Source organism: Cebus imitator, unplaced genomic scaffold (assembly GCF_001604975.1).
Source record: "Cebus imitator isolate Cc_AM_T3 unplaced genomic scaffold, Cebus_imitator-1.0 Scaffold429, whole genome shotgun sequence".
Classification (NCBI taxonomy): Eukaryota; Metazoa; Chordata; class Mammalia; order Primates; family Cebidae; genus Cebus; species Cebus imitator.
The window spans coordinates 22,997-40,293 of NW_016107744.1; the positions used below are offsets into that span (position 1 = coordinate 22,997).

The 17,297-nt window shown below is 36.5% G+C and overlaps 1 protein-coding gene across 1 annotated transcript in view; it reads right to left on the reverse strand.

Annotated features, from left to right (window-relative positions):
- Positions 1-1,739: 1,739 nt before the first annotated feature.
- The window catches only part of TSPAN8 (tetraspanin 8), a 31,686-nt gene continuing 16,128 nt past the window's right edge, over positions 1,740-17,297 (reverse strand). Inside the window, exons 3-8 of the mRNA XM_017510072.2 lie at positions 16,709-16,846; positions 15,158-15,232; positions 14,956-15,063; positions 9,616-9,747; positions 6,009-6,092; positions 1,740-2,033 (exon numbers count right to left, since the gene is read on the reverse strand). Coding sequence (XP_017365561.1) covers positions 1,980-2,033; positions 6,009-6,092; positions 9,616-9,747; positions 14,956-15,063; positions 15,158-15,232; positions 16,709-16,846 — 591 coding nt within the window. The 3' untranslated portion in view covers positions 1,740-1,979. The remainder of the gene's footprint in view (positions 2,034-6,008; positions 6,093-9,615; positions 9,748-14,955; positions 15,064-15,157; positions 15,233-16,708; positions 16,847-17,297) is intronic.

A 17,297-nucleotide genomic window follows, 5' to 3' on the forward strand; every position in this document is an offset into this window, starting at 1 on the left:
CTGTCTCACAGGCTGGAGTGCAGCAGTGTGCTCTTGGCTCACTGCAACTTCTGCCCCCTGGGTTCAAGCCATTCTCGTGCCTCAGACCCCCAAGTAGCTGGGACTACAGGCACGCACCATCACACCCAGATGATTTTTGTATTTTCAGTAGAGATGCGGTTTCATCATGTTAGCCAGAATGGTCTTGATCTCCTGACCTCATGATCCACTGGCCTTGGCCTCTCAAAGTGCTGGGATTACAGGCGTGAGCCATCGCGCCCAGCGCCTTGGCAGCCACTCTAATCTACTTGACAAGAACTGCCTACCTTAACGTTTCTCCTTCTCAGAAGATGAGACTGAGTCTATTATACTTTTCTAGTGTGAGCATAAATTAGGACAAGCCCTTTAGAAAATTTCTTGACACCAATCTATTAAAGCTAAACACATACATACAAAGCAGTTCCACTCCTGCATATACAGCCAGAAATGAGTACATATGTGTTTCAAATGACACATAAAAGAATGTTTATAGAAGCTTTATTTATAATCATGACAAACTGAATGCAAACTATATACCCATGAAAAGAATAATGGAAATACCTTGTGATATATTCATACACAATGAAATATTACATAGCAATGAAAATAAACTACAGCTACATGCAACACATAGATGGATCTCACGCACAGGATGTTGAGCAAAAGAAGCCAGAATGCACACTTTATTATTCCATTTAGAGAAAGTTCATGAGCAGGCAAAATGAGTCTGAAGAAGTCAGAAGAGGTGTTACCTTTAGGGAAGTATTTACAGAGAGGGGCAGGATATTGGCAAATGTTTACCAACCAGTTCTCCAAAAAAAAAAAAAAAAAAAAAATAGAAAAGAAAAGAAAAAGCCCTGAATCCTGAATTTACAGCATTTATCAGTTTCTAATAGCATACATACTCCCAGCATGGTAGATTTAAAGCTACCAATGTGATGTTACCGAACACAAAGTTGGAAAGAGACGTGTATGTGTGCAATCTGCTCAGCAAGTTGGTGTGGGCCAAATACAGCACACAACTGAGAGGCGGCATGAAGGAGAATTCTGGTGTGCAGGAAATGTTCTGTATTTTTTCTCCTTTTTTGGAGATGGGGGTCTCGTTTTGTTATTCAGGCTGGTCTTGACCTCCTGGGGTCAAGAGACCCCACTGTCTCAGCTTCCCAAGTAGCTGAGCTTACAGGCATGAGTCACTGTGCCCAACTCTGATCTTAGTGCTTACATAGATGTACACATATTCACAGAGCTACATATTATGAATTATCGACTATATTGTCTGTATATTATACTTCTATAGAAAGCAAAAATTTTAAATATTTCTGAGAACTAGGAAGAAAAAGAAGTTATAACTGTTGTGTCCGAGAGGAAGATCCAGACAGGTATCAGAGAAGCAATGGCTGGGAGGTGGGCACTCAGACCTATTTGTTCCCACAATAGATATGCAGCAAAATAGAGACACTATTAATTGTTCTGACCTAAATAGAAACAAGATGGTGACTCTTTTAGCTGGATCACTGTCAATTTTAACATCAGACTTGATTCAATTGTATCACCAATGATTGATACATCACACACAAGAGTGTCATTTCTGAAAAAAACTCCAGATCCTCTGTCTTAACTATCTATGGCCTTGTCAACTTAGAGATGATTATTCCACTGGGTGGCTCCAGAAGAACATTTTAAGCACAGTACCACCTGAACACAATGATCAGACAGAAAAGCACCAATGTAAACAGTTACTTTTATTTTGAGTAAAAATACACATTCATATCATTTCCCTCGTGTCATTCAAACTTTAAATATGTTCAATATGTCTAGAAGTTATCTGTGGTCTAGCTAGCTGACATATTTTAAAAACACAGCTGATCCTGGTGTACATAGCACTTATATATTTAAAGTTACAAAGCCAAAGCAAAATTTTAAAGGGGTTTGACTGACGATAGCTTGACGCGTCCACAGATTCATTTGCTCCCAATCTGGCAATACAGGACCATAGAAAACACCAAACCAAGTATCTAGAGAATAAAATAACAGGATTAAGATGGAATTTAAGGGAAAACACTGGACATATTACAAATAAACACAGAGAACATCATATCTGAAAAGATTCTCTATACTGACAGTTTCAATCTTATCTAAGTCATCTTTCTTGGGAAATTAGAGGTTCCATGGGACAAAAGAGCACTGCAAAAGCTCTCCAAGTTTTTTTGTGTTTTAATCAGCAATTTTTAGCTAGCCTCTACTTAACTGGCCATATATAACTGCACAGTAGCAGCTGCCACCAGAGGACCCACTCCCTTTTTGGGAACACACACATTCTTCTGTAGAGCGTCTCCTAAGAGCACTGGGCATCTCAGGTCCCTGGGGGCTAAATATATGTACTGCTTCCATAAAAAAGTTATGATCATCTGGTTTAAATCATCTGCATAAAAATCAAGGAGTCTAGAATTTCTCTTGCTGTAGTTTTAGGCATTTCCAAGAGGAATAAAAAATGAAGTAACTTTTTTTCAAAAAGCTTCTAAACTACGGGGAATAGCTTAAATCAGGAATTTCCTTTGAAGTGCAAAAGCACAGCTGAAAATCTGGGGCATAATTTCTACCACATTAAGTAGCTCTCCCAAGAATGAGGGACCCCAAAATTTGCTCTAATTGGCTGTACAGCTGGTGACTCACACGCTATGTCTTTAACGTAGAAATGGCAGATAGGACCCGTGTGCATTACCAATAGAAACTTTCCTCCCCCACCAGCCCCCTTTGAAGGGAGGATGGAGGGGGGCAAAGTGCCATTTATGCTGAGTCAACTCAAATGCTTCTACTGTGTTAAGACTTTCTGCTTACTAACACTTTCCTGGAAATATAAATAACCATTATTTCTTTCTTCTTAAAAAGGTTGACAACAATTTTCTGCAAAAGCAATAATTTCCATTCAAAATGTTCTACAATTCAAGACTGAAATTTAGTCTTTTTGCCTTGATCCTGAGCCTTAAGTCTGTGGGACAAGTATCAAGAATGAACTTTTTTTAATGGGAAAAAATAATGGAATAAGACAGCTTTCACTGCTACATCCTTGAAATAGGAGCCCACCATTTATCAGCAGACTAGACAGTTAATATCACACTTTCTTGCATTTCATTGTCCATGAAAAGAACATTTATCATTGTTCTGAAAAATAGCACATAATTAAAAGAGATTCGTCATTTTATAATGTATGCCAAGACTCATGATAAATTTGCTAAGAGGTATGCAGCAGTCTAAAAAAATTGTAAAATTATCATTTTTGTTTTAACTGGTTTATTTCTAGGACCTCTTGTCAGGATAACTTTTATCCTACAAAGTGATGGCTCTCAGTGTGTAGCTTTTTTTTTTTTTTTTTTTTTAAATTAAAGCGAGGAAAGTGCTGATCATTTTTTGTGCTTGTAAGTTGCTATAGTCAAATGAGGAGAGATATAATAGTCTTGTTTTAAGCTAGAATAATGAGAATTCCAAACATGTCTATACATAAATTTTTCTTGCAGAATAAGGTATTTTGCATAATTTTTAGCATCCAATGTGACAGGAATCCCTTAGGTATATAGACTTAACAGAGCCTTGAAAACAAATATTGGCCCACCTCACTAAAACCTATGCCTAAACATACTAATGCCGAAGGTCAAAATGTGGGAGAGTCTTTTGTTATACGACACTTTCCCGTGGAGATAATATGAACATATTTTCTGCAGGGAGATATTTGCTTCTGTTTTCTCAAAAGTATTTTTTAGAAGAGATTTTCTACCTCTGTGTCTTTGTGTTTTTTTGAATTTGAAATTTGGAAACAGAGAAAAGAGGCCTAAGTCATAGGGCAGTAGGCACCTTGTACTAATGATTGTAAGACGAACTATAAAGTGCATTTTTTGGATACATAATTTATAGACTGGGTACCAGAGGACTTTTTGAATTTCCTTTTTGAATAAAAAAAGATGGAATATAAAATGATTTGTTTCCCTTCAAACCTTAGAGGGAGGGAAGGTTTTAGATTGAGGAACTGCATGACAATTTTTAAAAGTTCAAACAGTTATTTGAACCAACTATTTACCATATCTGCATATAGTCTAGAAATCACATCAAATTTGACTGGCCTAATTAAAAAACCGATTATATTTTATGATAGCACCACAAAAACTCCATACCTATAAATTACTGTATAGAATGTTTTTATTAAGCAATTTATCTGAATATGTCTTTAGAAGAGCCAATAAAATATTTAAACATGTAATTAATACATGGAATATACCAATTTCATAAAATACTGAAATGCATTAATCTTTTTATAATCTTATTTTCCACTAGATGTATTTAAATTCTTGAAAATGCCTTTGATTATGACACAAAAGATTTCTTCAGTCTTCTCAATCAAGTATGTCCTTACTTTTTCTGGTTTTGCTATTTGAGGAGCATCTGTGATTTGAGCTAGTGATAGTCAATTGTCAGAACTTGGGTCTAACATGAAATATAACTCTTATATTAAATATCTCATTTAAAGCATGCTCTTTCAATCATTCATTTAAACTTTATAAAAATGTGTTTTATGTATTACGTGTGTGTGTGTGTGTGTGTGTGTGTGTGTAGGCGTTTGTGTGTAAATACATATATATACATGATTTATTACTCATTTTCATGGCCATTAGTCCTATTTATAAATTAGCATAAACCCAGAATACAAAGTGGAGAAACAAAAGACATCTTACAAAATGCAGAATCAAGAGAAATAGACCTAGTCCATAGTACCATTTGACTTTCAATGTATATCAGATCTAAAGAAAGATGGCCATAACCTACCAACAAAGAATGCTTCATATTTAGAACTATTCATCTGGACTATAAGAAAGTAATACTCAACAGTTCAATTTGCTGCTAATAGCCCCTAACCTTTCTCTAATAGTTGCCTGGGAAATTCCACCAGCATCCGAAAGAACCACTTAGAACACTAAATTGCTTCATTCCCAGTTAAAATTTCTTTCTAGCAGTGATGTGGCATGAGTAAGAGGAAGAAAGCTACCAGAAAGCCCAAGGAGTACCTCGCACAGCATTCCATGAGGGTGAAGCACAAGTCACTCAGCTGAGCTAACCAGCTCTCACAGGCATTAACCCGGGAGATACCTCACATTATTAAAATTCTTGCTAATGTCTTGGAATAGGATTGAGTGAATTTAATCCACTGGATATCAAAATTACCCAAGATTTGGGATGATTCCAAAATGCTTCTCTGAAGCAATTTTAATTCATGTTCTTGGCAAAGAGTTTTAGGCCATGTGAAAAGTGTCTTTCAGGTTTTTTTTTTTTTTTTTTCTTAATTCGAGGAAAGTTCATCAAGACAAAAATCCTATGCAGGATATTTTTCCAACATCAATAATTAAAGTCATGAAAGTAAGACATAAGCCTCAATTTTCCTTGAAAATTTGTTCAAGTGAGTCAATAGTACATAGTTCTTAAGCTGAGGAAATGAGAGGCAATTGCCTTGACTATTTAGGACTTGTTAGATTTCTCTAAAATGCAGTAAGTTACAAGGAAACAGCTCTTCACGTTTTTAATTGAATTTTTATTTTCTGTTTCAAAATCAGAATACGAAACTGTAATCATCAAATTTTGCTTTATTTGGTACTTTTTCTTGTATCTTAGGAAAATTTTAACCCCTGTGCTAGTTTTCAATGAGAAAAAGGATATCTGTCACTAAGAACTATGTGAAAATTAATTCTATCTTTTTCCCAATAGAGAGGTCAAGAGTCTCAGCCATGCTCACAGTTCACAAGACTGTAATCTCCTCCTCAGACTCCAGCTAAATGAGGTAGATGATGGGCCTTTATTACCCAGTGATTTTCTAAAGCATCTTGAGTTTTTTTTTTTAATGGCTGTTGTGTTTTTTGTTGTTTATTTGTTCACCATCAATATTTGTTAGAATTAATGAGCAAGCAAGGGAGTAAATGAAGAGTCAATAATACAAGATTATACTGTACCTCAACAACTGCCAGTCCAAATGCTATTCCAATAACTATAATCACATTTTTTGCCAATAGGTTTTTTATGAAAGAAATACAGGGCTGTTAAAAAACAAAACGTAAAAAGTTACTTCTCAGAAAAATTCGACCTTATATTAATCAAAATTTTTATTCATCTGGTTGAATTTTTACATTGCTATCAAGAAACACACTCAACAACAAAGAACTGGGTTATTTCTTTCACTCCCTGCTTCGCCTTTGCTTCAAAAGGTTATTAATGTTGTGGTTTGTTTATACATTAAAAAGCATTTGAGGAACAAAATTTTGCTTGACTGCCTAATTGTTGATTCTAGGGATTAATAATTATAAATAATGATTTTTCACCAACATATCCTCAAGTGATAGATTTTATATTTATGCTATAAATTTTATAGTCGATAAAGCTATACATTTTATAACATAAAAGTATAAATAATTTTATCTTAACTTCACTCATTTTAGGGCTGATACCACCTTGATTATGGATTTTTTAGGTTTGTAATCTACAACAGAGAGGTTCCTGATTGAGGTTTTAGATAATAATGTTACAAATTTTTATTTTTAAAACAAGGTATTTTCTTTCTTTTTTTTTTTTTCTTTGGGAAAGGGTCTCCCTCCAGCCCCCAAGCTGAAGTGCAGAGGTGCAATCTTGGGTCACTGCAGCCTTGACTTCCTGGGCTCCAGTGATCCTCCTACCTTAGCCTCCCAGGGAGGTGAACTGCAAGCATGTGCCACCATGCCTGGCTAATTTTTGTTGTGTTTCATAGAGACAGCGTTTTGCCATGTTGCCCAGGCTTATCTTGAACTCTTGGGCTCAAGCAATCCATCTGTCTCAGCCTGTGAAATGCTGGGATAACAGGTGTGAGGTCATCGTTGCTGGACAAAACAGGATGCTTTCAAAGTCCCTTAATATTTATCAGGGTTACTTTTATCTTAAAAAGAAAAAAATTACCATGTCTACCATTATGCCATTACTTTAGATTAAAAAAAAAAAAAGAGGATTTAGGAAGTTGACTCTCTGCTACATTTTTGAAATGTATTCATTCCAGCATGCATTATAACTTCAAGAATTGTAAATTATGGGAAGAATTTTTTAAATGAAAAAAGACTACACAATATAATAGTGTTATTTTTGTACTGCCTTAAAATATATTTCCCTCTGATGGTCATATATGTACAAAGGGCTAACAAAATATTGCTATTTGTTAAATAACATAAAAGTCCTCCAGAAGGCTAAATGATCTTTCCTCTTCATTCCTGAATCTAATGAGTTTCTCCGTTCACATTGAATCCAAAGTGGTAAACATTCAAGGAAATCATTATGTCATTTAGAGTTAACAATGAGGTTAATGATTATATGTACTGAATTACATTCATTATGTTTCAGGGATTTTTCTCTTCCTCTTCCCTAAGATAATGAGGTTATCTTGGCAAAAGGAAGAGAAGAAAAAGAAATGTGAATTATGGCCATTCCAGATTTCTTATTTTACCAGATTTCTTGCAAATGACACATGGCAGATGGAAGTATTTTATGAATTTAAAACCTTCCTTTTAGGAAACTGGTGTAGCTATCAGCCTATATTCAGCTGAATTATGTGTGAACCTAAAGAAAATGCCTAGTAGTTTTTTTTAGCATAATTCCAGGGGCTTTTCAGAATCTGTCTTGAGGAAAAATATCTTTGAGTTGAATTTGAACAGGAGACAAATAGCAATCGGCAATTGAATTTACTGATTTCCTCATTATCCTAAGTGGAAACTATGTTCATTTACAACATGTTTATTTCCCCTTTTCCCTGTAAATATTGTGTCACTAACATTAGGGAGCGAGGAGGGGAGCAAGGAGAATGTAAAAGTAAGAATCCAACTTTTTTTAGTAATATTACTTCGACAATGAAAAACACAGTAACACTGTAGTCTGGTAGATTACTTCTTGAGTTACTTTAAATATTAGTGACATACATTAAGTATTAATGACAGCAATTCTCCTTCAGGGCAGAGCCTCTTTAATTTTGATAAGATCAGTGAAAAAAATCAGTAGGGAGAGGGAAGTTTCCTCTGAGATATTTTATAAATTAATCTCAGTATCAGTTACTGAACCAAAACAATTCTAGATTAAAAATAATCTTTGGGTATTACAGATATTAATATTAATTCATTGTGATTTACAATGGTTTTTCATGTATCTGCCTCTCAACTAGATTATAATCTCCTAGAGGAACCAGAAGCATTTCTGAGCCTAGCAATGGTCTGTCTGACATGTAGTAGGCACTGAAGAATAACAGCAAATAAATGAAACACTAATATCAACTGTAATTTTTGTACACATTTCTTCTAAGCAGAAGGAACAGCTTACGGAGGGACAGATGTCATGTTCTTCATGAAGCCATACCCTGAACCTCACAGACTAAGTTAGATGGGGTTCCATAACAGCTTGCACCCATCCCTATCCAAAAAATACCAGTAGACCATTGGATGGAAGTTGCCTAATTATCTTTCTCTCTTTCTTAGTTGAGCATCAGCTCCATGAGTGTAAACATTGTACTGTGTTCAGGAATGGATTTCCAGTGACTGGTAGGCTTGGCACATAGGAGGTGGTCGATAAGTATTTGATGAATTGATCATTAAGAACTAGGACATCCACATATTAACATTCACAAGTCACATAAATTTCACAACTACAACACATAAAAGATTAACCTATCTTTTTCAATTGACATTAAATGTTCGAGGTAACTTCTCAGTTGCAGCAATAACTGGTAAATTGGTAGCTATCAATAACATACAGAAGCTAAACCCTTAAATGTATTGGGAAGGACTTGGAGTCCTTTCTTTAAATCTTGAGAAAGAAGAAACCTCATTTCTTGAGAAAAGGAAACTCTGATTAGAAAACAACAAAAAAAATTGACTTTGAAAATGAAAGTGAAAATACTGGTTTCTAAAACTTACGTTAAAGTAGAAAAAATAAAGGAGAATAATGATTAAAATCACCAAAGAGAGGACAAAACAAACTTTTTTTTTTTTTGAGATGGAGTTTCTCTCTTGTTCCTCAGGCTGGAGTATAATGGCATGATCTCTGCTCACTGCAACCTCCATCTCCTGGGTTCAAGTGATTCTCCTGCCTCAGCCTCCCCAGTAGCTGGGATTACAGGCATGAGTCACCATTCCAGGTTAATTTTGTGTTTTTAGTAGAGACAGGCTTTCTCCATGTTGGTCAGCCTGGTCTCAAACTCCTGACCTCAGGTGATCTGCCCGCCTTGGCCTCCCAAAGTGCTGGGATTACAGGTGTGAACCACCATGCCCAGCCCAAAATAAACTTTTATGTTAATTTGTACTTTGCCTCCCATTGCAGTAGAATGTTTCTTTGACCTGTTAAGTTTGGGCTTAAATGATGCCAGACTCATAGAAGAAATGAAGTCTATCTGCTTTGATCGTTAAATAAGGATTTTTTTTTAATTTGGGAAATTCCTGAGATTTTTATGTCATGATTCCCATTGTACTTGATGAAATTTAATTTTTCCTAGAGACTTTCATTGTGAAAATAAAGTAACAAAGTTACTTATTGTACCAAATGTGATTTAGTTCTCACCTCTTTGTAAACAAGTTTTCCATCATAATTGGTGCATTGTTCCTGTGCATCTTGACATTCACATAATTTGGGGTATTGTTGAAAATTATTTCCCCAATCCGCAGCTCCATTTACCAAACCACAGCATTTAAACTGTTTGATAAAAGGTAGAATGAAAAGCGGTCAGTAAGAAAACTAAAAACATTGGCAATATGTTAAATTAGAAATTTCTGAAATCATTATTAAAACTGTTATTGTGCTGAAATACCATGTAAGTCACCTTTCACCTTTCTAAATGTAGAAGAAAAAATTAAGGATTTTTTCATTTTGATCTTTACATCAATGATGGAAAAATGCAGTTGCAGATTCAAAAATCTGAAGAAGTTGGGAAGATGAAAAAGTCACCTACAGTTTTTAAGGACAGAAGAGAAGGGCCAAGTCAGATCTGCGTAACTTAGACATTGTCAAAGAAGTTTCCAAAGAATTCACAAGAGAGTGAAATACATTTCCTTAAAGAATTGTTGCTCAAAAGACACATGAAGTTTTAAAAGTGAAATTTCTACTCCATGATCTCTGATCACTTTTGAAAGAGAGGAGGAAAAAGATGGCAGGTATTTCAAAGACCAAAATAGATGCTCAAGGAGCCTCCCATAAGCTTGAATTTCATGAACATCTTTAAAATATGGGTGGGAACACGAATAAGTAAGATCTCAGAATAATATCAGCCAAGTTACAGCCCCAGAATAAACTGATCCATGGAAAAACACTAAAAAGAGAGGAAAGAGGTTTTGTAGCCATGTTTGAGGAAGGAAAACCGGAAGTGATAACCCCAAGAATCAGGGCATGTAGCACATAATATTATTAGATGGGAGATAGATAATTATTCCCATCTTGCTTCCATCTGCTCTATAAGGGGGAAAACACTTTGTGTAGAAATGGGGGCAAAAATACAACTGTATAAAACAGAGCCAAGAATGAGTTATTTTCCCAGCTCTGATACATTGCAATGCTAAGACATTGAAAGAATTTTCATTTCCTGGGCAGTGATCATGTTTATTACCCATGCTAGTTAAACCTCTGTGCCAAAGTTTGTTCATCTGTAAAATACAGATAATAGCAGTTGCTAATAATAGCATTTAATTTACAGATTTATCATAAAGATAAACATGAGAAAATCCATGTAATGATAAGAAGTCCCAGCTTGAAGAAAGCACTCAAAAATGCATTTGCTTTTACTGTTTTTGTTTTCATTGTTTTCTGTAGATGTTCTTTCTGTTATGCTTTCACAGGAACATGATCTATTCAGCATTGTAATCACTGAATTGAATAAATTTCAATTCTGTAGTTGACGTAGAGCTAGGAGTGATGATTAATATGCTGGAGAATAGAGTCAAATTTCAAAAATAGTTCAAACAACAGATATAAACCAACAAATTGAACTGAGGCAGATATGAAGTCTTTTACTTGGGCCCAAAGACTGAGTTACACAAAAACATTACTCACAACAGACGTTTATATGAACAGCTGGAAATTTCAGTTTGTTTCAAGGTCAGTACTACCAAGGAGGTTACTCTTGAAACAACCTTCTTTCTTGTTCCCATGGTAGACAGGATTCATTGTTTATTCTTTCTGACTATATAATCTTGGGTGGTATTAATTAGTACAGACACCCTCTGTCAAATGTAAATTAAGTTCCACTATAAAATTTATATTCTCACTCACAGATCAACTCATATTTGGAATACGGTAGAGCTCAGGACTCTTTAGGGAGTCATAGAGACATACAGATGAGAGGGTAGAAGTTAAGAAGGTTAAAACTTGTCACAATATTGGGTCACTAGACCAGAGATAGGATCAGTTAGGGAAGAAGTTGGTCAGGACTTGCTGAAAGTGGTATAAACAGCTGGATGAAAAGGGTACTATGCATGGAATGATACAACACCTCTAGACAAATAATCATGAGCAAGAATACAAGAGGGGTGCATTCCACCAGTATGTTAACAGGAAATTTCTGTTGGAGATCCCTGAAAACCAAAGCGAAAGCTATGGTTTTCAGCGTCTGCAGCTTCTGTCAATGCGTTATGGACTCCAGGCCAGGTCATCCAGCCAGAGTTTGTGGTGGTAGGATTCTTTTCCCAAAGAAGCATAACTATATATACACATATAAAAAGCAGAGTGGAGAAGAAGAAGGAGGAAGAAGAACAGGAAGAGGGAGGAGGAAGAGGAGAAGAGGAGGAGCAGGAAGAGGAGGGAGAAAGGAGAAGAAGAAAAAGGAAGAAGAGGAGGAGGAAAGGAAGAAGGAGGAGGATAAAGAGGAGGAAGAGAGGGGGGAGGGGAAGGAGGAGAAGAAGAAAGAAGAACGGGGAGAAGTGGGACCAGGAGGAGAAGAAGTGGAGGAGGAAGAAAAAGAAGAAGAAGAAGGAGAAAATAGAACGGGGAAGGAGGAGGAGGAGAGGAAGAAAAGGAAGAAAGAGAAGAAGAAAAGGAAGAAAGAGAAGAAGAAAAGGAAGAAAGAAGAAGAAGGAAGAGGAAGAGAGGAAGAAGAAGGAGAAGGAAAGAAGGAGAAGGAGGAGAAGAAGAAGACTCATAATGGACATTTGAAGAAATATAGTCCTATGAACACAAGGAACTTCAGGTATAGGATTTCCGAACAAGAGCAGGAGCACTTCAGGAGAACGTACTACAACAAACAGAACATTTAGAAACCCAGGATTGGCACGGAGACCTTGAATCTGGGGAGATGTGCAGCAAATATGGCTCAGGACCTGAACCAGAGACTCAGTGATTACCTCTAGTGTATTTTGTACTGGGTCAACATCCTGGGAAAGGTCTGGGATCCTCAGCCCCACCCAGCAGAGGCACTTAGGCTGCATAAATTCTTCCTGCTTCAAGTCTGTTTTAAGCTGGCCTCTAGAGTAAGAATAATCCCGGAAAGGAGAGAATCAAAGGATACAGCTATGGGGAAGCTAGGAAAACCACATCAGAAAGAAAGTTAAAACAGGGACTGACCCATATCAGGTTTCAGCTTTTGGAAATGATGCTTTAAGCAGAATTTTTACAAGCCAGAGTCTATCCAAATAGGAACTAGTGAATGTTCTTGGGGGAAAAAATGTCATCTGATAAACAGTTTGAGAAACCAAGGATGTTTCCACTTGAAAAGCAAGGATTTTAGGAGTGGAACAATAGCCATTCTCAAAGAAAAATCTATCATGTATAAGAGCATCAATATTTTTTTCCTCTGAAACTCTGGAAAAACTTGTACTAAATGATGTAAATCCTAGGAAGGCAGATTTTGTTTCAAACTAAGAAAGAATATACTAATCATCAGACTTGTATATAAGCAGGATGGGCAAAAATCAGTAAACTTTCACCTCTTTAATATTTCATTTGAGGGTAGATGACCATAAATATAAAACATATTTATCAGTGAGAAGTCAGAGTAAATGACCTATAAAATTCAAGCCTCTCCTAAAATTCTGTGAATTGCCATCACATGCATGAAGTGAATACTACTACAAGTAGTCAATGTGATAGGAATTCAAAATAAGAATGGCATGGTTAGGAGGAATTCCACAGAGTAGCTAACATTTTTGTCAAACTTTAAGTATATATTAGAAAGAAAAAGTAGTAAGAGCACTCCAAGGATGGAAATCAGTGCAAAGGAAGGAAGGGACCCTGAGTACACAGACCTGGCTGGACTAGAGTTTACTCTTCACGGAGCAGTAATTAGTAAAGTTAAAAGATTTAGTAGGAGCCAGATAGTAAAAGACCTCCAATGCTTACCCAAATTTTCGCTTTAAAGAAAAGAAAAAAAATGAGAGGATAGTGTACTGATTTAAAAAAATAATAGACTGGTCAGACAGATCTGGGTTCAAATTTGCAAATTCCAACCCCATCACTTGGTAGCTGTCAGACCTCCCTAAATCCCAATCTTCTTATCTGTAAAATGGGGTTAATGAGGATAATGATATTACCCATCTCGTAGGGTTGTTGTGGGTATTAAATGAGCTAAATGATATAAAAACTGTACATAGTAGCAATTAATGTTAGCTATTACTATTTTATGAGACAGAGAAGCAGTGGAGGCTTAGAATGAGAAAAAAAGAGGCTGGACATGGTTGCTCATGCTTGTAATCCCAGCACTTTGGGAGGCCAAGGCAGGAGGATCACTTGAGATCAGGAGTTGGAGACCAGTCTAGGCAATATAGTGAGATCCTTGTCTCTACAAAAATAATAATAATTTTTAAAAAGGTAGTCAGGTGTGGTGTTGGGTGCTTGTGGTCCCAGCTACTCAGGAAGCTGAAGTGGGAAGATTGTTTGAGCCCCTGGTGGTCGAAATTGCAGAATTGCAGTGAGCTATGATTATACTACTGCACTCCAGTCTGAGTGACACCCTGTCCTTAAAATAATCTATATATATATATATATACTGACAGAGTCTCGCTCTGTCACTCAGGCCTGAGTGTAGTAGTGCAATCTTGGCTCACTGCAACCTCTGCATCCGGGGATCAAGCGATTCTCCTGCTACAGCCTCCCAAGTAGCTGGGATTACAGGCACACACCACCACGCCCGGCTAATTTTTGTATTTTTAGTAGAGATGGGGTTTCACCATGTTGGTCAGGCTGGTTTCAAACCCCTGACCTCAAATGATCCACCCACATCGGCCTCCCAAAGTGCTGAGATTATAGGTGTGAGCCACTGCACCCGGCCCACTTATTTTTTAAAAAGAAGAGAGAGAGGTTCTGTGCCGTGACTCACCCCTGTAATCCCAGCACTTTGGGAGGCTAAGGCGGGTGGATCACTTGAGATCAGTAGATCGAGACCAACCTGACATGGTGAAACCCCATCTCTACTAAAAATACAGAAATGAGCTGGGTGTGGTGGCACATGCCTGTAGTCTCAGCTACTCAGGAAGCTAAGGAAGGATAAATCACTTGAACCTGGGAGGCAGAGGTTGCAGTGAGCAGAGAATGTACCACTGAACTCCAGTCTGGGTAACAGAGTAAGACTCTGTCTCAAAAAAAAAAAAAAAAAGGAGAGAGAGAGAAAAAAAGGTGATTCTCAGACACATTATCCTTTTAGCTGGAAAATATTAAAACCATTATTGATTTAACTCATCAAGGCTTAACCTGTCATAAATGTATCTTCTTAATTTCTGTTTTTCAAAACTGCTTCAGAACTTTGTATGAGGTGAGAAAGTAGTTAAAAACATTCTTACATTTTTCTTATTGCATGGTGACAGAATAATCAATCAAAATCTGCAAAATGGAGACTTTTTTCAATCTTTAAAAAATATGAGTTAAAAATTAAACACAAAAATTATGTCCAACTCTCTAAAATGAACAACAAATTCTAATTACCTCTTCTTGAAAGCCAATTATAACTTGTTGGAATTCTTTTCCACTTCCATCTGTGGTACTCAAAAGCTTTCTGTTTTCATAGAGAGTTTCATTCAAGATGCGATCATACTGAAAATTGAAAAGTACTTTACATTATTGATGCACGTGGTAGTATTTCCATTTTTCAGACTTTTTCAAAATTTTCAAACATCTGTGCACACACCTCAGGTTTGAATGCAGCTCCTAGGATACCTGCCGCCACCTGCAGTAGCAGGATCACAAGCAAGCCTATGAAAAACTGAAGAGGGAAAGAAAGATACATTATCCTCAGTGCATTCAGTAACATCTGGGGACATTTTGGCACAGCACTTCTCTCCACAGCTCGGATCATACCACAGTGGGAGTGTCAGTCACACTCTTCATTTATTCCACTTTTTACTTCAAGCTGAAAAATTTTGGTTCATTACTACTCAGAAACCTTTGTTTCAGAGATTGATTGAGGAAAGCGGTTCAGACAAAAAAATTACCAAAACAACTATTGGTATCTGTACGATACTGACTAGAGGGAAGTTTGAAAACTTAGATGAGTTTATCTGAATATTATTTTCTTCCTGCTCTTTCTTCATCAAACACAAACTAACACAAACTCAGACCTGGCTTTAAAACAGCATTTTCACCACTATCAGAATCATCTGGCATCTTGTTACATATACAGATTCCTGAAACCGGCCTCAGATGCACTGAATCATAATTTTGAAGGATGCAGCCCAAAGATGATTATTTTTTTTAAACAAGCTCCTTGAGTAATTAAATTCACCAGTTGCAAATGAGGCCTTATTGATCAAAAAGCAATCAGTAGGAATGTTATTAGAGTCTCTTCAAAACTCTGTCTTTACCGTCCCTTGTAATAAACAGTTGTAAACATTTTTTTCGGGTACTGATATAATCCTTATTTTATTAGAGGAATAAGTTTAGATTAGATCTGATAAGCTTCTATGTCATATTTATATCTGATAAACATTTGATTTTTTTCTAATATTTTTACTATATCCATTTTCTACTGTATATGTTAAAAGTAAATGCCTGTGAATTATCCAAACCTAATTTATCCTCCTTGATGCTATCTAAGAGAGAATTCTAATTATCTCATTCCTTTAAACATTTTTTAGCATGATATATAGAACACCCTATGATCTTACCACAACCCACACTTGGATCCATCTTGCATCATTTACTGGAAACAGTCTTTGCCAGTCTCCTGCCATGCCCAAGGCTTCTCAGTTCCCAAACACACCAGCATCATACTGCCAGGTCATCTTCCCAGAAAGCTCTTTCTACCCTCACTCATACAAATACCTTATTCATTTCTGCCCTGGCTTGAAAGTCCCATCCCCTGTCTTGCCCTTTGCTTCCGGGGCCACTCCCACTGTAGCTATTTGCTTACTTATTAATCTTCCCTAGTAGGTTCTAAAGGTCTTATATATCATTTAGCACAATATCTGGCACATAGAGGTATGGCAGTAATGTTGAATGAGTGAATGAATGAATGAATGGATGAATCATTAAAATTTGTCTCCTGTCAGAGTATCCTCCAGTTTCTAAGCCAAACCAAGCCAAATGTAAGCCGTATTAGCTTCCACAATCAAACCTTCTAAAGAAAAGTTACAGTTAGAGTTTCACCAATCATGACATGTTCTTTTAACAGACAATAGAGATGGGTGAGAATCCTCTGGAGTCTCAAGGTTGGACATTGGGAATTGTTTGGAGAACTCACCAACAGAAGCATGCAGCGACTTTCTCTTATAGCCCCGCAGCATCCCAGGAAGCCCAGAACCATGATGACAGCACCTACAGCAATCAGTAGGTTTACAGCAACATAGGGGCTAGAGCCTAAATCTTCAGAGCTGAGAATCTAAAATAAAAAAGAGATTAATGGCAGAAAATTCCTTTCCTTGAAGTTTATTTTGCTCATTCAACAAATATCCATTGAGTGCCTACTATGTGTCAATTCCTGTGCTGGGACACTGAAATACATCAGCGATCTTAAAAAGTACAAATCCTTACCATCATGGAACTTACATTCCACTGAAGTGCTCCTTGCCTGAATAATGTTTCCAACCTTATATTTTTCTGAAATGATATGTTGAAAGCTGGGTGAAAGAAATATAATAAGTTTTTTTTAAACCCTATTTTAAAAAGCTTAGGACAGTTACTTTTACTCTTCTTGATGTGATCTTTGGTTCACATATTTTGCATATTATACATAAATTAGCATTATAAAGCATGTGTTGTTATGGTTTTTAATTCTTTAAAAAGTTCAAGTTCTTTATTGATAGACACAACACTGTGAATGAATTTCAGAG